We start from the raw sequence: 22,765 nt of genomic DNA, 5'->3' as shown, positions 1-22,765 counted from the left end.
AAAAGTCCAGGTAAACAACATTCCTATATTAGACTCTGCATAAAAAGTAAATGACTAAGGTTGATATTATGAAAAATGCGCATGATATGTTTTGAAAAAAAATGTAAAAACAACTTCAGTCATGTATTATGCATTACCCATGAAATCTGTATAAGAAGAAAGTATTTTTTATTATGATTGGTGTAAACATGCGTTTATTTTTTGCATTCTATTTCTGAACTGTGCAAAAAGAGTGAACATGAGATATGAAAATTATTGTATTGATTAAGTGAAGATGCCATGAATATTTTTTTATTATTATATGAAAATGATATGAATCTATCCAATACTCTGTTTTGATATGATGTGCCAATTGAAAAATCCTTGTCATGACTTTCTAATTCTGTATCTGATTTTGTTTCTGTTCTGTTCCATTAAGACCCTGCTACTAATGATAATAGTGGTATACGGTCCTGCTACGAGTAATAATAGTGGTATACGACCCTACCACTAGTAATAGTAGTGACATATGACACTGTCACGTGTGATAATAATGGCATACTGTCTTGCCATGGATAATAGTAGTGGTCTCTGTTATAGTGCACACCATTTTGGTGACAGTGATTTATGATCTGCTTGGCTATCCGTAAATGCACAAACCTACCTCAGGGGTTAAACATGGCCTCTGTTTTGATATGACGCTATGATATGATGATGATGCTAAGCTAAAGGACTTTTGAATATGAATATGTTTTGAATCGTCGCTCTAATATTTTGATAATATGTTCTGATTTTATATTCTGAAATAAAAAAAAGTTCCGTTTTGCATTCTGAACTCCGCAAGTGCTCATATTTATATACTATTATATGTTCTCTGCATACTGAGTTGTTGATAACTCACTCCTTATCTCTACAATACTTTTCAGATAATATGAATATTTCAACTGAAGATCGAGATTAGAGAGCGTGGGTGAAATGAGTTAAGCATGGCGGATTAAGCCTAAAAGGTTGCTATGATCATTGGAGAATTTGTTTTAGTGTTTTTGTTGTGTTTTGATGATTGGGTATTTTTGTGAGATACGTTTCTAAGTGAGTGGAAATAACTCTTTGACCCACCTGAATTCGGGGTGTTACAACAGTAATTCTACTTCTTTAATGCTAACTGAAGTTGGTAGTCATTAAACATAGATACACACAAACACAATCCGATTTGTATTCCCTTTTTCAAGATATTTCAATACAAACTTCTAACCAAAGAATGAAATATCTTTTTGTGATTTCCTCATACTTATTTCCTCTCTAGAAACAAAATCACTTGCCTACAAGATTGAAAATGATCCCGATTAAAATCAAGTTGAATTGATCAACTTCGCTAGTTGTATTTACATAAAGAAATGTAAACTCAAACACCAAAAGTGTGATGCAAACTCCAACACATAACGAAATTCCAAAATCAGTAACTTATAAATCACCCAAATTAGAACTAACCAAAATCAACGATAAAAAAACACCCAAAAATTAGAACTCAACCTTAAAAAAATCATGCAATAATAGCCTAAAAATTGGTTGAAACAAAAGAAATACATAACAAAACATAGATCTAGGGTTATGGCTAGAAACTTACCAAATGACACCAAAGAAAAATGTGGACTGTAGAGAAGGTCGATTCAGAGTTGAAGCGAGGCAGAATGGAGCCTTAGAAATCAACGCAGTACTCCGAAAAAGGGTTTGAAACTAATTGGGGCAAGGAGGAAGGGATTTGCACGGGAGGCATGGGGGAGAAGCAACCAAATGCGGGGTGAGGGGGGAGATTTGCACGGGGAGAAGGAACCAGACTAAGGAGAAGGGTGAGAATCGCACGGGGGTGGGGGGAAGTAACCAGACTGGGGGGATTCGCACGGGGAAGAATTTCTTAGCCTTAGCTCGGTAAAAATGTAACCTTCAACGAAGAATAAATCAAAATTAGCTGATGAATCGTGACATGGTTTCAGGCCGAGTTTGCCACGTTAATGGGTGTGTGGTTGTAAATCAGACTCAAAATAGAATTTCTCATAATACATAGATAACTTTATAAATCATTCACAATTACAACTGAATTCATGATAAAATTATGATCAATATCTAAACCAATAATATATAAGAAAATTAATATTTCTATATAATAGTTAAGTAGTCAAATATCAATATTCCCAACAATAATAATAAATCATATAAAATTAAATACTTATAGAATTTGAAAATAGAACTTATTTGTGTTATAGAGTTGATTGCAAGTTTTGCGAGTTGGCTCACAATTGTGTTTCATCGAATCAACCTGTTTTGATCCAGATCGATTTATTTTATATTATGTTCGCGTTGGGTTTATGGATCATGCCATATATTACCACCCCTAACAAACCTCCAACAACACCATGTTGTTACGTCGCTTATCGCCTCTTCCATCCCTACCCACGTAACTGTCGTGCTCCATTGCTATCTGTAAGAATTTGTCTCTCTTGATTCTCTCTCCTCTTTCTTTAGTCTTTCTATTTGTCCATTTTTCTTTGTGTCCTCTCTCTCTCTCTCTCTCTCACTCACAATTGGTTCCTCTCTCTTTGCTTCATTGTAGTAGCCATCTCTACCACATTATTGCTAAGGCCTGATGCCATGAGCACCACGTTGCTACCCTTTCTCACTCAGCTCCATCTTCTCTCCACAACGTCGGTTAAGCCTGTCTCGATCCCTTCCCTTTCCTCTCTCTATCTATTGTGTTTCAATTCAATCACACTGCCCACGGTTGCTGTCCAACATCGTTATTACTCCTCTTAGTGTGAAGCTACAACCTTTGTATAGTAGGTAAATTCCTAGACTCTTATTATAAGAATTGAGTTTATATTGGTTTGTACAATTATTACGGGTTTTAGTAGTGGTTAGATAATTGGTGAAAATGTGAACATGTTGATATGTACCGTTGGGAAGGACTACAAATTATTAAATCTCTACTTTTGTTCGGTTACCGTTATTATTATTGGCTACTAACTACTGATATTGTTATTAGTCTTGCCATGAGCATAAAACTATGGCTGTTGTTATTGTTTATGACATTGGGATAAATCTTATTGAGTTACTCTGTTATTGATTTTGTTCATTAGTCTTGCCTATCAGTTTTTACTGCTCTACTTAACTGCTTGAAAAATTATTTTATTTTTTATTTTACTTAATGATTAAAAAAATAATTTCAAGTGTATTGATATAGTTTTTTAAAATTTTTTAAAAATATTTAAATATATTAAAAAAATATGAATAAAAAAATTACAAAAATAACTAACGGTCAAATGAGCTAGTGGCAGAGTAGCCCGACTGAGAAAGTATTCTGCACATTAGTACATGTTCTACTGTTTTGAATACCGTACCGAATGACGTACCGGTCAAGGTACTGGAACGAAATATTTCGATACCGGTACCGTTTCGTGTACCGTTTCGAGATAGTCGATATATGAATAAATTATATATATAAATATATATAACAATTATATTCTAAAATAATAGTTTATATATGAATAAATTATATATAAATACATACATATATATAAATTATAAATAGTCTAGTCTAAATTGAGGGTCAAAAAATGAACTTGTAGTTTGAAAAAAAAAAAAAAAATGAAGGCCGAAATTTAGGCCGAAACGACCGGTATCGATCGGTATTTAAATCGGTACAAAATGAAGGTAGTGTCTATACCAGCCCAATAGCCAGTACGGTAAATATCGGTCAATACAAAACATTTTTAAAATTTTGATGTACCGGTTACTGGTGGACTCGCCTGTTTACTTTTCTAAATTTTCCAAATGTCATCGATGGTCGTGACGGTACCAATAATAGATAGTAAGAGGGTGGAATTAGATGAGAGTAGTAAAAAAAGTGCCAAGTGGCATGAATAGATTGGTCGTATTGCAAAGAAAAAATTTATGAATATTCGGCTTAGTTTTTCTTGAAAGAATTTTTAGACAATTTGATTATGGAGGGTTTTTATATTTTAAATTGTTATCTTTATTATTTTTGGTTAAAAGGACTCTGGCGTGACACGATTCTCCTGTTTGAAAGATGAAGGGACTAAAATAATAGTTTTTTTTTAATTATTATATTTTCAAGCTTGTACATAAAATATTCTTTCTATAGAAAATTTCTCTTCATCTCAAAAAAATAAGTATCCAAATCTCAAACTCAACTACAGAAGGCGGTCAGTCTCTATCAGTCATCATTTTAATAACGTGACATCATCTTGTTGGAGTGTTTTAAGTTTTAATTCTATAATATTATAATTAGTTGATGTCAATTTTTTCTTTTAAAATCTAATATCAGTGTTATAAAATTAATATGTAATTTTTTAATAATGAATAAATATTTCAATTATAATTAGAATTAAAATAAATGAAAATATTAAAATCAATATTTTAATGAAATAACGATAGATTTGAATAGTCTGTTATTTGATGTTGTTAAAAAATAACTAGCTAAATTTATAAAAATAAATTCTTTAGTGTTCAAGAATTTTGATAAAATTTTATTGAGTGTTCTATAATGGAAAATGATTTATATACAATATTTTTCATAATATATTTTATAATAATGTGTTAAATGATGGATAATTTTATAAAATTTTTTATAAAAATATCATTACTTTACAAAAATATTATCATCTTATAATATTATTGTAAAAATATATTATGTGTCTCAATAGACTCAATACTCTTCTGGAATTGCATGTCAGCCCCTCGCAAACAACCCCACGTGGGTGTGGAATACTTTCACAAAAGAGTGGTGCGGTGTTGCAAAACGGTGCTTAATCTTTTTTTATTTATTTTTTATTTTTTTGTTATTTGTCCAGTAGGTGAACACAAAAGCGCGGGAAATTCACTCCTCTCGCCAAGTCCCCAGGCTCCCCACTCCATCGGCTTCTCACTTAAAATATCAGAACTTCGGAAGGGTTTTGAAATCCTCCCTCTCTGACCGAGAGACCTTCAATCAGGTAACGAACCATGAATGGCGAAGGACGAAGGCGGGACCGCCAAAACCCTCGGAACTCGAAGAAGCTGAAGTTAATACGCAACGCCGAGGAGGATCTCGAGTCCAAGCTAGGGTTCGATCTCTTTTCCGAAGGCGACAAGCGGCTAGGATGGTTGCTTACATTCGCTCCCGTAAGTTAATTATGCAAGAATCAATTTTGCCTCAATGCACTTCTATTTCTCCTAAATGCACGCATTTTCTGCCTTTATTTTTTGCATAATTATATATATATATATATATATATATGTGTGTGTGTGTGTGTGTATCAATTTGGTTTGTATCATTAACTATCTCATCTTTAAGATTGGTTTATTTGATGGGAAAACGAAAAATTGAAAAATGGAGTGCGTGGCGTGTTTTTTTTTCATAAACTCAGCCTAGTAACTAAGTAATTGTTGCAATATTCATGTCGAGGGCCAAATAATTTAGCAACTCTACTCACACGAATGAAAATAATTTCTTATAATATGGGATTCACAAAGTTGAGTTTTGTTTCACATGCATGAGATTTCATATCCAGACACGGTAAACTTTGAATTCAAGTTCCTTAAATTTTGTCATGTGGACATTCTAAAGGCCTACTTGTAATTTTGCAGTCATCTTGGGAGGATCAAGACACCCGACAAGTCTATAGTTGTGTCGACCTTTATTTTGTGTCACAGGTAAACTTTTATTGAATATATATAATTTTGGGTCAGGAGGTTGCCTGCTGTAATACGTTCTTTCTTGTGTGCTTGCTAACCGACTTAGTTGATTATATAACTCTTTTTAGTTTGATTGTAGGATGGTTCTACTTTCAAGTCAAAATACAAGTTCCGACCTTATTTTTATGTTGCCACAAAGGTATGCTTTCTATATTTAAATGTTATTATTGCCGATCAAAATTTTAATGTTGTTATTGGTCAATAGTTTCCATGATGTTGTTGCATTGATGATGTCAATATTTTAGGACAAAATGGAAACAGATGTTGAAGCATATTTGAGACGACGCTATGAAAGACAAATTGCTGATATTGAAATTATGGAGAAAGAAGACCTTGATCTAGTAAGAACTATGCTTTTGGCCCAACTACTCTTTTAATTTTTTTGCTTCCTTAAAAATACTAGAATTCTTTGATACTTTCACTGCTTTCTTTTCTCTTACCTTCAAATATTTCTAGTTTCTATCCATTTAAGTGTTTATCCAACAACTTTTGGGATCTGCCCAATAATTGAAGTTGTTTGTTTGCGGTTTTTTTTCCCCCACGGGGGGGGGGGGGGGGGGGGATCCAATGATTATTCTATTGAAAATTGTAGAAGCTCCTTTTGTTTTGGCAGAGCTAGACTAGTATCATTGTGCACTGTTGAGTTAAATATAATCATATTGCAATCATTTAAAATAGATTTGGAAGTGGATATAGATTTTTTTGACAAGTGGTTTGGAAGTAGATATATAATGATAGGCATTTTAGAAATTACTTTTTTTTTTTTGAAAAGTAAACGATTGTATTAATAAGAATAGACATAACCCAAGTACGTAAGATGGTATATATGAGGTAACACTTGTCTAGGAAGAAGAAAAGGAAACAAGAAAGTCATAAAAACCAAGGCCATTAAAATCTACAGCTATGGCCCATAGAAATAATGTTCTAACAAAGAGTGATCTAATTTCCTCTAGAGAGCGTTCCTTGTCTTCTAACGTCCGGTCATTTCGCTCCTGCCATAAGTACCACAGGACACATATAGGCACCATTTTCCACAGCTGTGATTTGTGGAGCACCTCCTAGATTTGTCCAACTAGCCAAGAATGCAACCATTGTGGTGGGCTAGCTCTAACCTGCAGAACACATCATCCCATATCACTCTAGCAACCTCACAATGTAGTATAAGATGATCTACAGTCTCGCCACTTTTCTTGCACATACAACACTAGTCTACTATGATGACCCCATGTTTCTGTAAGTTATCCACCGTTAAAATCTTACCTATAGAAGCTGACCAAGCAAAAAATGCCACTTTAGGAGGCGCCCCATTTCGCCAAATCCTCCTCCATGGGAATTGATTGTCTTGCAATTGTGTGAGAGACTTATAGAAAGAATGAACCGAGAATGTGCCTTTACCTGCGGGTATCCGCCACAACCTGTCAACTCCTTGAGTGCTCGGTCTCATGGAGTATAGAAGACGAAAAAAATCCTCAAAGCTACCAACTTCCCAATCTTCGGCAGCCCTACTAAAGTTCACGTTCCATTGGACTTGATCTTGAGATATCACCCTAACATCAGCCACTGAGGCTTTTTTTTCACATGCAATCCTAAAAATTGAGGGGAATGAGTTCTTAAGGGCGTTATCTCCACACCATAGGTTGCTCCAGAAGTTAATTCTAGGGCCATCTCCCAACACAAGTCTAGTGTGACGAGTGAAGACCCCTCATCCTCGTCTAATATGCTTCCAGACTCCCACTCCATAAGCTCCACTCACCTCTCTAGTGCTCCACCCCTCACCCCCCCCCCCCCCCCCCCCAAAAAAAAAAAAAAAAAAAAAAAAAACCCCACACCTCCATATTTGGAGTCAATTACTGACTTCCATAAGGTTTCTAGTTCCATAGTGTATCTCCACAACCATTTTCCAAAGCCCTATTAAAAATCCTTAGATTTCTGATTTCCAACCCATCAGAAGAGATAGGAGAGCATATCTTAACTCACTTGACCAGGTGGAATTTGAATTCATCCCCCATACCACTCCACAAGAAATCACGATGCAGTTTCTCAATCCGTGTCACCACACTTGCTAGAATTGGGAATAAAGACAAAAAATATGTTGATAAATTAAACAGAGTGCTTTTGATTAAGGTGATCTTACTAACTTTTGACAAGTACAATCTCTTCCAACCAGCCAATTTATGTACAATCTTCTCAATTACTGTATCCCAAATCGATTTAGTCCTTGATGCTGCTCCCAACGGAAGACAAAGGTAATTCATGGGAAGAAAGGAAATCTTACATCCAAGAATGTTAGCCACTTGCCGGGTGTTGTGCATATTACCAACTGGCACCAACTCTAGTTTGTTGAATTCACTTTCAATGCCTACATCTGATGTCGCTTCAAAACAAAATAAGAGAGTCCTCAATGCCCACATCTGGTTTTGTTCTGCCTCACAAAAAAATCAGTGTATCATCTGCAAATAATAAGTGATAAATGTTCAGAATACCCTTATTGGGGTCACCAACTGAAAATCTAGCCACAAGACCAATGTTCTCTAAGGTTGAGATCATTTTGCTAGGCGCCTCCATAACAATGACAAACAAAAGTGGGGACAAAGGATCCTCTTGTCTTAAGCCTCGTGAGCTGTTAAAGAAACCAATTGGACTACTATTTACCAACAATGAAAACTTTACCGTTGAGATGCACCATCTGATCCACGAGTACCATCTCTCTCCAAATCCGCACCTCCCAAGCAAGTATATTAAGAAGTCCCAGAAATTACATGTTTGGTAAAACAATCAACACATGGAAGTTTAAAGTTAAGTTAGGATGGTGAGTTAGACATAATTAGGGCATGAGCCAATGTTTGATTGAAGCCATGGTGTGGATAACCCTAAATCTTGATGGGCTAGAAGCTATAGGGCCTCTTGATGATGAGGAAAAGGCTTGAAGGAGTGTGGTTAAAGTGCTTGAAATGCTTGGATTACATTATGGTTGTTCCTCTTGATGGTGCCTCTATGTTCATCATACTAGTTGGGTTTTAAGGAATGCAAACTATTCTTGTATGGTTTATCTACTTTGTTGCCTTTTCCTAGCCTCTTGAGATGTGACTGACATACACTTAGGGCTGGTTTGGATGGCCAGACGAGATAAAAAAAATTTGAGATGCTTTCGTACGGATAAAACACACTTTGTATCCAAACGTCTTAACGTCTTAGGATACTCTCATCCCAGTCGTTTTCTTCATTTATCAACACTATTCATTGACAGTACACTCTTGACACTTACCGCACATCATACAAAAAGCTGAAAAGACCAGAGGTTGGTATCCCAATACGTACAGCTTTCAAAGTATGGCTGCTTTTTACACATGTAAAAAACCCACCACTTTTTAATTTGCTATCCCAATGCCTACATCATCCTGTATTAGACATGATTATTAAACATAGTAGACAAAAAAAAAAAAAAAATGTAAATTTCTGGGAATTGAGAATTTGGGAATATTTGAATTAAATAAATTTGGAAAAAAACTTGGAAATTTTCCAAGCTATAACTGATTATTAGAATGATGTATTTCTTATCCATAATTGATAATTTATGGAATTTTTGAATTAAATAAATTTGGGAAAAAATAAACTTGGGGATTTTCTAAGCTATAATTGATAATTAGGATGGTGTATTTTTATCCATAATTGAAGATAATTTTGGGAATTTTTGAATTAAAAAAATTTGGAAAAAAATAAACTTGGGAATTTTCCAAGCTATAATCAATAATTATAACTTTGTGGGACCCACCACTTTATCAAATCCCCATTAAAAGTTAAAACCATCTCATCTCACCTCTACATCCAAACACACACACTTTTACAAACCAACTCATCTCATCTTAACTCAAACCATCTCACTACTATTCACAGATTTCTCATCTCATCTCATCTGACTATCCAAACGAGGCATAGTTTCCTAAAGCTTGAAATTTAGTCTCCCTTTTAATAGGAGTAAGTTATTTTTCTTTTCCAATAGGGGAGTTAATCGTAATGTGCATTAGAAGTCACCGATGCTTGTTTCTCTTCATCTAAGGAGTTGATCTATCCACGCCTCTTCAAATAGAGGAGTTAGTTGGGATGCTGCTTTAGGACCTAGGGTCTATCTAGTCTGTACCTTTATTGTACATATTTCATCGTTTATTATTATTATTTTTCTTTTTGATTTTTCAAAAAAGTTTTTCTTTTTGGTTTATTATACAACTACCTTATCCAAAAAACAACTGATGAATTGTGATGGGCTAGGTCTGTATTGAGTTTGAAGTGTCCTGAACAACTTTAAAATTTTTAGTATCTTCTTTTTCTTTTTTTTGGGGGGGGGGGGGGGTGGTTAAAGCTTGGAATAAATCATAGTTTTTATAGCCATCAATCCATTTTACGCGAATGCTTCAAGAGGAAGCAGTTTATTACAATAAAGTAAGATGCCTTCCATTTTTTCAGAGGCTTATATGTGGTGGAGCTTTGGAAAAGTGTATATAACACACATGCATAGTCATAGTGCCACAAAATGTACTTTGAAGTTAGGAATCACTTGTGGAACTTAGCTTTTGTTTGTTGGTATGCAAGGTAAATGCAATTAGCTAATGATATGTAGAAATTGGGGAGGGTACCAATGGGCAGAATATTGGCAGTGTTTAAGGCTAGGTGGAGAGGAAATTATCTTGTTCCTACTTCATATTCACCATTGTTAGAGAAGGCCTTGTAATAATGGAATATGCCTGGTTATGTACGAGCATAAAAGTAATCAATAAACACCGCATATGGACCATGAAGCTCCATGAAATCATGTAAACTATTGAAATCTATGAGCTAGATTTGGAAATTGGAAATGAAAATGAAACTACATGGCAATTATAGTTCAAAGGCATGCATTTTGGTCATAAACACACAAATGGTTCAATAAAAATTAAAACTAGTCTCCATCTTTGAATTATAGTGATTATTGTACTTCAATTAAAAACACTTCATGTTGATGTAGCAAAACCATGTGAAAAATCTAAAAACCATTGTATTTATTACCAACCTTGACCATAAAAGTTGATCCCTATGTATTTTTGTCCTACTTTATAGTATTCACATGTATACTTCTAGTGTACCTGGGCTATGCCTACTTTTGATAAATAAAATATCTTATTACTTATCAAAAAAATTTTTGTCCTACTTTATATAAAGAAAAATGTCTAGCTCCATCAATTCACATGTACAAAGCAAAGCATGTTGCTTCAGTCTCCCCATGGCAGTCATTGCAATTTTTACTGAACCAGAATATAGTTTTCAGCGTTGAATGGGTATTTTCACATGATGCAATTCTGGTTATTAAAGAAAAAAGAGAAAGAAATAAAAGAGGGTTTCCTAAATGGTCTCTTGCTTTGCCACACGTCCCTTGACATCGCTGTGGTGTGTATGTTGCAGTTTGTACACAATAAGCTTGTTGTCATACCCTGTGCATTGCTTTTCTTTGTTTTAGTTAGACTGCAGATCTGTTGACAATTCAACTGCCAGTAAAAACCAGCACCTTGAACTGTTGTCATATTCATAAATAACCTCTAACTGGGGGCATAAGGCACAGGGTTTGCACTTTTTGGTATGTTTCCTTTATATATTTCATGATTAAAGCACTGTTACATTTTACAAATAACAGACCAAACCACATTTAGAGCATATAGTTGTCTGCTCTACTCTGATCCTTGCTAATCCAGTCGATCATTACATCCCTTGGTCCTCAATGTCTTTCTTTTCTCTTCAGTTGGTGGAACTGTTTGCTAATATTTTTCCCTTTAAATGCATTCTGATATCATTGTATGCTCCTTGACAGAAAAACCATTTATCGGGTTTGACCAAACCTTATTTAAAGCTATCTTTTGACACTGTTCAACAATTAATGAATGTGAAGAGTGACCTATGGCAAGTTGTTGAAAGAAACCAGGAAAAATTTGATGCTGCAGAAGCATACGAGTCCATAATAACAGGGAAAAAGTAAGGCTCTATTGTCCAGGTTCAGGTTCTATTTGCATTGGAACGGCCATTGTTTTGCAAAATAATTAAATATTGGTTGTTACTTTGGTGGAAAAGTTTATTGTTTTTCTTTCTGCTGTTCTACCTTGTAACTGCTCTTTCCGTTGCTTCTCTTTCTGGATTGAGCACCTGACCTTTTCCTCCCATCATAAGTGTTATCTCTCTGATGATTTCAAGACTAATTGCAGAGAACAAAGACCTCAAGATTTTCTAGATTGCATTTTTGACCTCCGCGAGTATGATGTTCCTTACCATGTTAGATTTGCCATTGACAAAGGTGATTCTTATCTCTTGATGCTGGTTTTGAGATTCTACTTACTTTTTATGAAGATTAAGAAGTTATGTTTTATTTGCATATCTTTTTTTCGAGACATTGAGAATTTCATATGATTCAGATGTACGATGTGGGCAGTGGTACAATGTTAGTGTATCTAGTACTGGTCTTATGCTAGAGAAGAGAACAGATCTTTTGCAACGTGCTGAAGTGCATGTTTGTGCATTTGATATCGAGACCACAAAGCTTCCTTTGAAATTTCCTGATGCTGAATACGATTTGATAATGATGATCTCATACATGGTTGATGGACAAGGGTACCTGATCATTAACAGAGAGGTACATATAACAGGCTTAAGCTTAATGCACTTTCAGTATTTCTTCACTTGTTCCTTAACAAGATCTTGTGATTCCTAGTCTGCAGCATATGTTCAGACATAAGAGTTGCATAACGTTTTAACTAGCATTTTATGGCATACATGGTTGAACTTAATCTTGCATCTGTTGTCTGTATAACTGTGATCATTCTAAAATGTCTTGAATGACTATAATCTCGGTTTTGATTCTGAAGTTTGAGATTTATTGGTAGAAGTTGATTCCTCTCATAAAGGCCTGTTTAACATCTAAGGTTTGGGAGGGAGGGGGGGGGGGGGTTGCTGATGGATGAAGTGGAGATGATAAGTGCATAGGAATAAACTCTCAGATAGTGATTTTCTGGTTTTACGACTGATTTTTTAGCTGGAGATATTATATAAAGAAGTCTCTGTAAGACTCTTTGTATGGCCATTTGTAGTGAATGATATCTAGAGCTCTTCCATGTGTGTTGAAAAATTAACATTCTGATACCATCGATTAAGTTCGCTTATAAGCATTGAAGACTGTCTTTTTGCAATGTCTAAGATGTACTCTTTTAGTTACGACAAACTTATGTTTTTAGACAATTTGTGATACAATGGTATGTTTGTATTTGTATTTAATTAACCAAGTTGATGGTAGGATTGGTTATGGATGGTATATGGTTGTTGCAGGTTCCTTTTGGAATTAATTACTCTGTTTGTTGATTTTCTTCTCAGATGACTGATGAGGCGTAATGATCATTTATTTGTTTTGTATCCATGTAGGCCTCATTATTGCCTTTGCCCACTATCAATTGATCTCTTAGTTGAGATTTAATTGGACGTGTTCATAGACTTGATTTCTTCATTGGCAATTGTTAAAAATAACCACCATTTCTTTTGTTTATCCCCAGTGTGTTGGAGATGATATAGAGGACCTAGAGTACACTCCGAAACCAGAATTTGAAGGGTACTTTAAAGTGACAAATGTTAAAAATGAGGTAATGACACACAAACTCACACACATATGTACATACCAATTTCAGTATGTGTATGTATGTATATATCTAGGCATCCGTTTACTTATGTCTTTTATGTATGCATAATTTCTCCATGTATACACGCGTATGTATTTACATCAATTACGATGCTGATACACGAGTCAAGTTTTGTTATCTGGTACTCCTTGCAGGTAGAGCTTCTTAGACAGTGGTTTGCCCATATGCAAGAGCTCAAGCCCGGTATTTATGTCACATACAATGGTGATTTTTTTGACTGGCCATTCCTGGAAAGCAGAGCAGTCTATCATGGCATTAAAATGAGTGAAGTGCGTTGTTTATTTCTGTTAATTGAATTTCAACATCATCATCTTAAAATTTTAGCTCTTTTAATTACTGAGAAGGAAAAAGCATAGTTATTATTAGCTGCCTGCATAAGGTTTACTTTCTCTATTTTAGTCTATAACATTCTCTTATTTGTAGTATTTCTTTTAAATAATTGAAGATTTTATAAAAAAATGTAAAAAGCATAGCTCAAGTACATTGGGCATCAACGAAATTGATTCCTAATTAGAAATAGAAAAAGATACGAGAAAATCATGGAAACTCAGCTCACTAAAATCTATGGTGGCCGACCAAAGAAACAAAGGATTGAAAAAGAAAAGTTTAAGCTCCTTCAACATCCACTCATTATCCTTAAAATTTCTTTCAAAGTGAAAAAAGTTGTTCTTAGAGGTGTCTTAGTCTGCCAAATGCTCCTTATAGGAAGAGTTACTGTCTTGTGGGCATAAGAACCCAATAAAAAATCTAATGGTGAACTCCCTTTCTTGGAAGGGATGAAAGAGTTTTAATTTTGACCTCCAAGACTAATCTAGTGGAGTACAAGAGATTGAAAAATTCCGTGATGATATCAAAACGCCCCAATGGAAGACCCAAACCATATGCCCTAAAAACTAATCAATGATACAATTGGAGCTCCATTGGAACCTTATAAAGATCAATAACTTCTTCTTCCCAAGCAATGTGGGATCCCATACACCACCTACCCTTATCTTTATCATATGGGGTATCACAATGAGCCACTTTGAGAAAACTAACATTCTATTGAAACTAACATTCTATTGTGGTGAGACACCAGAGAACTACAATAAATTAGCTACCTTATGCACATGCATGCGGGCCTTGTCTATATACCTTACGTCATGCCAAAATCTAATCTTAGAGCCATCACCCACCTGAAGTCTAGTGTGACGGGAAAACTCCCCCTCTTCTGATATTTTTTGACAACCTCTCATACAACCCATGTGCCTCTCATTAGAATGCTCACCCTAAGTACAACAAAATCTAGAAGCCACTACAATTTTACACAAGGCCTTCCTCATGTTCGTAACGCTAAAGCCACTTTCCAAGGAGAGCTCGATTGACCAAGAACAAATTTTGAACTACCAAACCTCCCTTGGAAATCGGGGAACTTATCTTGGCCTAATTTGATAGTCGAAATCTGAACTCTTCACCTATCTTTTTCCATAAAAAGTCTTGCTATAAGTTTTTTATTCCACTGGCCAATCGATGCTCAATCTTCTCTATCACACCACTCGAAATGGACTTGGCTTTTAAAGAGACTCCCAAGGGGAGGCCAAGATATTTCATAGGCAAAGAGGATACCTTGCAACTTAATATGCTAGCTAGACTTATCCACTTTAGAAACACTACCCACATCCCAATTTCACTTTCAACCTAGAAACATCTTTGAAGTACAAAAAAAGTGCCCTCAAAGGGCAAAGGTGGCACGAGTTTGCCCCACAAAATCTCAAGGTATCATCTGCAAACAATTGATGGGAAATGTTGAGTACAACAAAATTGCTATCCCCCATATAAGTCCTGAGAGAAAGGCTTCATCAACAGTTGCTGACAACATTTTGCTGAGGCCTTCATGAAATGAACAAACAGTAACAAAGACAAGGGATCACCAGTCTCAGACCAGGAGAGGCAAGAGCTATTGAAAAATCTAAGAGGGAATACCATTAACCAATACATAAAGTGCACTGAGTAGATACATTACACCATCCAAGACAGTCATTGCTCCCCAAAATCATATCTCTCAAGACTTACCAATTAAAATAGAAAGAAATCATTTATGCCAAGTAAATAATAAAGAAACTCACAGTTAACATGATTGTAGGCCTTGTCAATATCTAATTCCAAAGTACCCTTGGCTCACTTGAGCTGAGCCTACTATCCAAGCATTTCTTATCTATAAGCATCGAGTATAAAATTTGTTTACCTTTGACAAATGCATTCTCTAGTTTTGAAAGAATCTTTTTAATAAGCTTACTCAACAGATTAGCCAGGACTTCAACAATTATTTTGTACATTCTATTCACAAGCTAATCGGTTGATTATCCTTAAAATCCATTGCCTCAGCTTTCTAGAAATGAGAGCTGAGAAAATGCCATCAACACTTTTTTCAAACTTACTAGTTGTTTGAAAATTCTGGAATTCCTTCATAATGTTGTCTTTAATCACATCCTTGCAAGCATGAAAGAAAGCCATTGTAAAACCATTTGGGCCTGGTGCTTTGTACTGCTCATACTTTCTACCACTTTGAGAACCCCATTCTCTTTGAAGGGCCTCTCAAGCATGTGACCATCTCTTCCTCTATGGTCTCATATGCTAGTCCTTTAGACTTAGGCCTCCAAGCAAACCTCTCAAAAAATAGATATTCATAGCATTGCATATGATCAATGGCTGTAAATAGTACTGCACAATTTATAGTGTGTAAACATAATCAACTGTAAATAGTATCATCATCGTAAGTGACCATTGGCTACTGTTGGCTAATGACTTCTGGCTTGTAGAAGAAGATTTCAGGAATCATTCTACCAAAAAAAGACCTGGCTCCATATTGTTGTCTATGTTTCTGCCTGCATCTGTTTTTCCTATAAATTTATGTTACTTTAGTTGTCTAGATTATGCCTAGGATTTTCAGATATGTGGTGCCTTATTTTTTTTATGTTTAGCTTTTTGAGCATTTAACTGCATTTGACACACATGAATTTTTTTGACTGTTGGTATTTTGAATAGCAAGAATTATACTTTGAACTTACGGTTTTGTATTAATATCACATAAAAAACTACAGAGTAGGATTTTGAAGGAGGTCATGACAATTAAATTTCTTTTGTTTCATTGGACGTCAATGCTTTTTTGGCTTGATGTGAGTTTGACATTATTCTTCTTATAAGTATAGTATTAGAATAATCTTGTTCTTATATATGCTGGATTTTGGAGATACTCTCTTTTCAGTTATCAACGGGATTCTTTAGTTAAGCTCATGCTACTTGTAAAAAGTTATTGATTTACCTATAAAAAAAAAGTTATTGATTTTTTCCCTCTCAATCTGAACTTTGTTTTTCTTTTTTGGCATGCAGGAGTTAGGATTTCAATGTGACAAGAATCAAGGGGAATGTCGTGCTAAATTTGCTTGTCATCTGGATTGTTTTGCTTGGGTCAAACGCGATAGTTATCTCCCACAAGGAAGCCAGGGCCTAAAGGTACAAATTTCCAGCTTGGTTCTGTTTTTTGTTTTTGTTTTATTATTTACTTAGCTAAAAAGCAGGAATTTATTTCTTATTAGTTCAACTTGTGTTCGTTATAAGTGCTCTTATTCTTTTCTTTTCCCAAAAAAGTCCTCTTAGATAGAATATGTATAAAAAAATGTATATCACGAGAGGGTTTCTCATGGTTAATGAGCTTTTAGTTGTTTTGACATAAAATATCTTCATTCTGATTATCTTCTTATAAAAAAAATCTTTTCATTCCGACTACTATTGGTAGACATAAGAAACAAATATATTTAATATTATTTTTCTATTATTCATTTTTGAGGTCTCAAATGACTAATAGACGTCCCACATGCTAGTGATATGTAATATATTTATTTTTGAGTTTCTGATGTCTAACTTTATGTGATGTTCCAAAAATGGGACTGGACAATAGGGACAAATCTCAGGTGCCCCCAAAATCTGGGGGAAAAGAAATCTTTTGGCCCCCAAAATTCAAAATAGAAATTCTTGGGACTTGTAATATTTTATTAATGGCGCCCCAAGACAAAATTCAATCTAGTTCGTCTCCCTTGTAATAAATATCCAAGAGTGAGTAAAGCAGGGTGGTGAATGAGATCCTACTTGCTTCGGGGAGAAGTTCCTGTCCTTTATAATGATGTGAGGAGCTCCAATAGTTACAGTGACAAGTTATTTTGGAGTATAAGCTTAGATGTGGCTTGGACTTCTCTTTTAAAAATGGTATCAAAGTGAACATCAGTTAGAAGTGTGGGTCTGTAGCTATGCCACCTACAATGGAATGACTTCATGAGGATGCTAGGGATTTAAAGGGAGGGATTGTGATACCCGGGATGGAGAATAAGAGGGTGGTGAATGGGATGACACATTGCTTGGGGAAGAAGTTCTTGCCTCTCATAATAATTATAAGGGGCTCCAATTGTAACTATGACTACTTTTGGGGTATAAGCCCAGATGTGACTTGGTTTTTTGGGTCCTTACATCCTAGAACAAAATTTTAGCTGCCCGTGTAAGACTAGATTCGCTTGTACCGGGTTGTCAATGACTAGTTGCCAGTTGGTATCTATTTAAAAGATTGCCAACACCCATTGGAATGGGTTCTTATGTGAGGTTGAACTTTTTGTGGCACTCACAGTTTGAACAGGCTTGTGTTCCTCTTGAGATTCTTGAATGAATGCCTTTTAAGTTTAATGCCAAAGCTGCCACAGCGCAGTGTTAATGGAAATTATAGGGGTGGGGCTTGGGAGGGCTCTTAGGCGTAATTCTTGTTGTTGACCGAATATAGAAAAAAAAAAGGAAATTGCATATTCCAAGAGCAGTTATCATTTGAACTTATATAGAGGACTTTCTAAGATTTATTCTTGTTGGCTTTTGTATCTTAATTTTAACAGTTTTATCGAATGAAGGCACTCAGAATTTTATGTCATGTTTTGCCTGATGCTGTATGCCTGACAGTTTTTTATACCCTATCCTAGACCACTCAGATCAAATCCAAGAGAATATTACGAAACCAAAAGTGATATCCTAACAGAATAGGTTCACCTATTGCTTCTTCATAATGTATTAATGTGTATTTATGGTTTGATTATCTATTTATATTGTACTGGAGTGGGTTCTGCTTGATTAAAATTTTAATATAACAACATAGGAGTTGCCATGATGACTTTAAACGACAAGTAATTATTGCTCAATTAACATATGAACACAAATTCAGCTTGATTGCTATATTCATGTTCTTCCTTCACCATTACAGTACATTGCTCTACCTGAGTTTGTAATGGTTCTGACACAATTCTTTGTTTCATTATTTTTAGTTTCAAATATCCATGTTTTCCCCTTACAATTGGAAAGCTTATGCATTTCCATTTCCCTGAACTGATGTCAGGCTGTTACTAAAGCAAAGTTGGGTTATGATCCGCTGGAGGTGAATCCCGAGGATATGGTTTGCTTTGCGAAGGAAAAGCCTCAGGTATGACAGACTGAAATAGTGTTTCTGATGTAGCAGTGGCAGGTTTACTGGGGTTTTGTATAGAACATGAGGATAATGTTATATGAAAATGATGACGAAGGATAAAAGGATCACTATATGAAGGTCATGTAGATGTTTGCCCATTTTGGGGGGTGGGGGGTGCTTCGAGTGCAAATCTTATGATCGGCCATTTACATCTGTAGAAAGTGGGTGCTTCCACCATGTGCATTAGGTGTGAAATTTACTTCTTTGTTTGTCTTTCGGAGTAAGTGATATGGTTACTTGGTTGAACTCGGTGTCTTCCAGCAAGTATATAGTTTACATTTAGGGTTATAGAGAAGCAGATGCATAGGCAAATCTTTGACTTTTACAAAGTTATACTGATGTGATCCAATGATGATTCATTGGTATTCTAGAGGGACCAGCTGCTAGTGACTCGTGATTGCTTTGGTTTTATGACTCAAAGGCAAGTAGGGAACTGTCATATGCTTGGTTCTATTACAAACGGTATATGACATCAGGGTGATGGGGGCTGAGTGTAATCCTGCTATAATATACCCTTGCGCTTGGACTGTCTGTCTTTTTGGTGATTTATAAGCCAACAAATGCAAGAAACACCACCAGCTGCACTGGCTTCCTTTTATTTCAATACACATACATGTGTTTATGGAAGTTGCTGGCTGCCAACGTATCAGATGCCCCATCTCAAGTGTTAATGTTATGGTGCATAGGAAGGGTATATACGATAACTCTTATGCTTGGAAGTCAGCAATGTCAAACTATTTTCTTATGCATCGTTGCCTGCTAATTCCTGTTAGTTATTTTTTTTTTTCAAGTTTAGACGTGTTTATTTTTAGCCTCTTTTTCTTTCTTTCTTTTCGTATGTCGCCTTCTTGGGAACATTGCTAATACTTTTAGTCTGTTGTTGAAAATGGTGTTACAGATGATGGCCTCCTATTCTGTTTCTGATGCTGTTGCTACTTACTACCTATATATGACCTATGTTCATCCCTTCATATTCTCTCTTGCTACTATTATACCCATGTCACCTGATGAGGTTTTACGCAAAGGTAGTGGGACCCTTTGTGAAATGCTTCTAATGGTTCAGGTGGGTTCTTGTGCACATGCATTCTGAGGCTTTTACACTTTGCAAAGCAAATTCTCCACCACTAAACAATTATGGTTCTCTCAGTCTCATTTGTGGTTTTGCTACCTTTACAGGCATACAAGGCTAATGTTATCTGCCCTAACAAACACCAATCTGATCCAGAGAAGTTTTATAATCATCACCTTCTTGAGAGTGAGACTTATATAGGTGGCCATGTGGAATGCCTTGAGAGTGGGGTTTTTAGATCCGATATTCCTACCAGTTTTAAGCTTGATCCATCTGCTTATGAGGTATGCAGTTTCTGTCTTTGTTTATGTAACTTAAAAATGACTGATAGTTCTGGTTTCAAGAAGGGCTCATCCTATTTCTCTACATTGTCTGCTATCCTAGTTTGGCTTGAGCCAGTCTTTACCAATTTTTTTTTTTTTGATAAGTCTTTACCAAAAATTGATAAAAACTGGTACACATCTATCCAGATACTTGTACCTTTTTATTGTTTTGCTGTCTGCAACATTCATAGGCCTTTGTCTGGCGAATTTTTTCTATTTTGTGTGACGAGTTTTCCAAGCAAGTCTAATGGTTTTTTTTATTTCTAATGGCCCCTATATATATGTGTTGGTGCATTTGGCGGAAGAGAAATGATAGAAGCTTCGAGGATCGTGAGAGGACAATGGACGAGCTTAAAGTTCTTTTTTTTTTTTCTCCTTTTGTTTTTAAACTTTGTTCTTATGGGCGGGGGTCATTGATTTCGATGGACTATATGTCCATGAATTTCTACGTTCGGTTGTAAACTCTAGTTAGGCACTTCTCATGTATACTTCTTGTGTACTTGGACTATGCCCTTTTCTCTTACGAATAAAACTTCTTGATTACCTATAAAAAAAAAAATTTCTAATGTATAATTATTCAAAGTCAAAATATTTTGATGTACACCAAAAAAGCAATTTGTACGTGTGTACAAGTGCTAACAACCTAAATGTTCTTTAACCTTATGGTTTTGTTATTACCGAGGTGTACATCGTTGAGATACTGTTTAAGTTGCTAATCACTTCACTTTTGATGCTGTACTTTCTACTTTTAGATATCTCTTTCCAACAACTTCCTTCAAGATTGATCCATTCCTTTTGTACAATTCCATGGAAGCTGCTTTACTGAAATATTTGCAATCATTTTCCTTTGAGAAAAAGAATTTTCTGGGTCTAATTAGATGTTACTCAATCAAGATTTTGGAATAATTATTTAGTTTGTTGTTCATGCTTCCTGAATATGCTATTTTGAATTGCAGCAACTGATCAACAACCTTGACCGGGATTTACAATATGCTATAAGGGTAGAGGGTAAGATGGAATTGGAATCGGTGTCTAATTATGATGAAGTGAAGGATTCTATAATGGGAAAGGTGCTGATTATTTCTCTTTCAAGCATATGAGCTCATCTCTAATTATAGGGCTTGGACTCATCCAAATGTGTTCAGCTAATTTCTTTACAAAGGGGCATTAGTGTCCATAATGCATCATTTTTCTGTTAATATTTAAAGCTTTTGTTGCATCTACAAAGCATGCGATACTTTCTTAATATTATTTTTTGTTAAATACTTTTTCACCTAAATGCTTATAAAAAGAAGTTTTTCCATGATATTAACATCTGAACCTTAAAAGTGATGTCTGGAAAAACTGTTTTTCATTTATTCACTCATCTGCAGCTTGTGAGATTGCGAGATGAACCCATACGTGAAGAATGCCCCCTAATATATCATCTCGATGTGGCTGCAATGTATCCAAATATTATTTTAACAAACAGGCTTCAGGTACGCTGGTAATAAATGCTTTAATCAATTATGATCAACCCCCTTTTTTTCTTCTTTTTTTTTTTGGTGGGGTTTATTTGACATTCACTTATAAAATATGTGACAAGGGTGCAGTGCGTTTCACTATAGTATGAAGTATATGACAGTGTAACTAGAGAGTATCTTTAAGGCATTTTTTATCATGATAATGTGAAGAATAATCATATATCAAAGCAGAAAGCTCAAGTAACCGAAATATACAAGAAATGCTCCTAAAACACTTCATTCTAAGTCCAAAAGCTAAGAAATTCTAAAAGACGTGGAAATGGATGCTTTATGCGGCTCAAAACCATCAGGTCATTTTTCTCTCTAAATTGTCTACAGACATACTGGAGTAGCTTTCCATATTCTCTTGTCTACTTCTACATAAACGATGCTTCCCTTGAAAGCCTGTAAAGAGTACTGACAAGTGAACTGGTCTCTCTTGATGCCAAACAATGAAGTAATAGGTCATCAACAGGCTCTCCATTGGTTTTACACATGTAACACCTAGCAACTATGACAGCTTCCCTTTTATAAAGATTGTCTCTTATCAAGATCTTCCCCAATGCAGCTGTTCAAATGAAAAAGGAAACCTCCTGAGGAACACCTGTCCTCTATATGCAATTCCAAGGGAACATTAGTCAAATTGGCTCTCTCCGTGTGTAATAAAGAGAATGAACACGAAACTTTATTGCCACTTATAAGCAAGGGTTGTTAGTGGCTTTTACTTTTAATTGAGTTGTCTCCTGATCGGCATATTTTACAGTTTCTTCCTGTCAAAATTGTAGCTGATTTATTCTTTGTTTTACAAAATGCCTTATTTTTTGCCCACTTGCATCCTCAAATTGTTGTTTTTGTCTCTCCGCCCCCTCTGCCTAGACATGCCTTTACCATCAATGTATATTAAGGTT

At 35.3% G+C, this 22,765-nt stretch overlaps 1 protein-coding gene across 2 annotated transcripts in view; it reads left to right on the top strand.

Moving 5' to 3' along the window:
- Window positions 1-4,852: 4,852 nt before the first annotated feature.
- The window catches only part of LOC121239687 (DNA polymerase epsilon catalytic subunit A-like), a 38,812-nt gene continuing 20,899 nt past the window's right edge, over window positions 4,853-22,765 (top strand). For both annotated transcript variants that reach the window (XM_041136963.1, XM_041136962.1), the window contains exons 1-15: window positions 4,853-5,154; window positions 5,620-5,685; window positions 5,807-5,866; window positions 5,973-6,068; window positions 11,564-11,724; window positions 11,952-12,040; window positions 12,159-12,376; window positions 13,287-13,373; window positions 13,565-13,699; window positions 16,800-16,922; window positions 18,835-18,918; window positions 19,862-20,026; window positions 20,140-20,316; window positions 21,312-21,425; window positions 21,729-21,833. In XM_041136963.1, coding sequence (XP_040992897.1) covers window positions 4,996-5,154; window positions 5,620-5,685; window positions 5,807-5,866; window positions 5,973-6,068; window positions 11,564-11,724; window positions 11,952-12,040; window positions 12,159-12,376; window positions 13,287-13,373; window positions 13,565-13,699; window positions 16,800-16,922; window positions 18,835-18,918; window positions 19,862-20,026; window positions 20,140-20,316; window positions 21,312-21,425; window positions 21,729-21,833 — 1,839 coding nt within the window. In that variant the 5' untranslated portion in view covers window positions 4,853-4,995. The remainder of the gene's footprint in view (window positions 5,155-5,619; window positions 5,686-5,806; window positions 5,867-5,972; window positions 6,069-11,563; window positions 11,725-11,951; window positions 12,041-12,158; window positions 12,377-13,286; window positions 13,374-13,564; window positions 13,700-16,799; window positions 16,923-18,834; window positions 18,919-19,861; window positions 20,027-20,139; window positions 20,317-21,311; window positions 21,426-21,728; window positions 21,834-22,765) is intronic.

The sequence above is a fragment of the Juglans microcarpa x Juglans regia genome, chromosome 7D (genome assembly GCF_004785595.1).
Source record: "Juglans microcarpa x Juglans regia isolate MS1-56 chromosome 7D, Jm3101_v1.0, whole genome shotgun sequence".
Taxonomy (NCBI): domain Eukaryota; kingdom Viridiplantae; phylum Streptophyta; class Magnoliopsida; order Fagales; family Juglandaceae; genus Juglans; species Juglans microcarpa x Juglans regia.
This window is presented reverse-complemented; position numbering and strand designations above follow the sequence as displayed.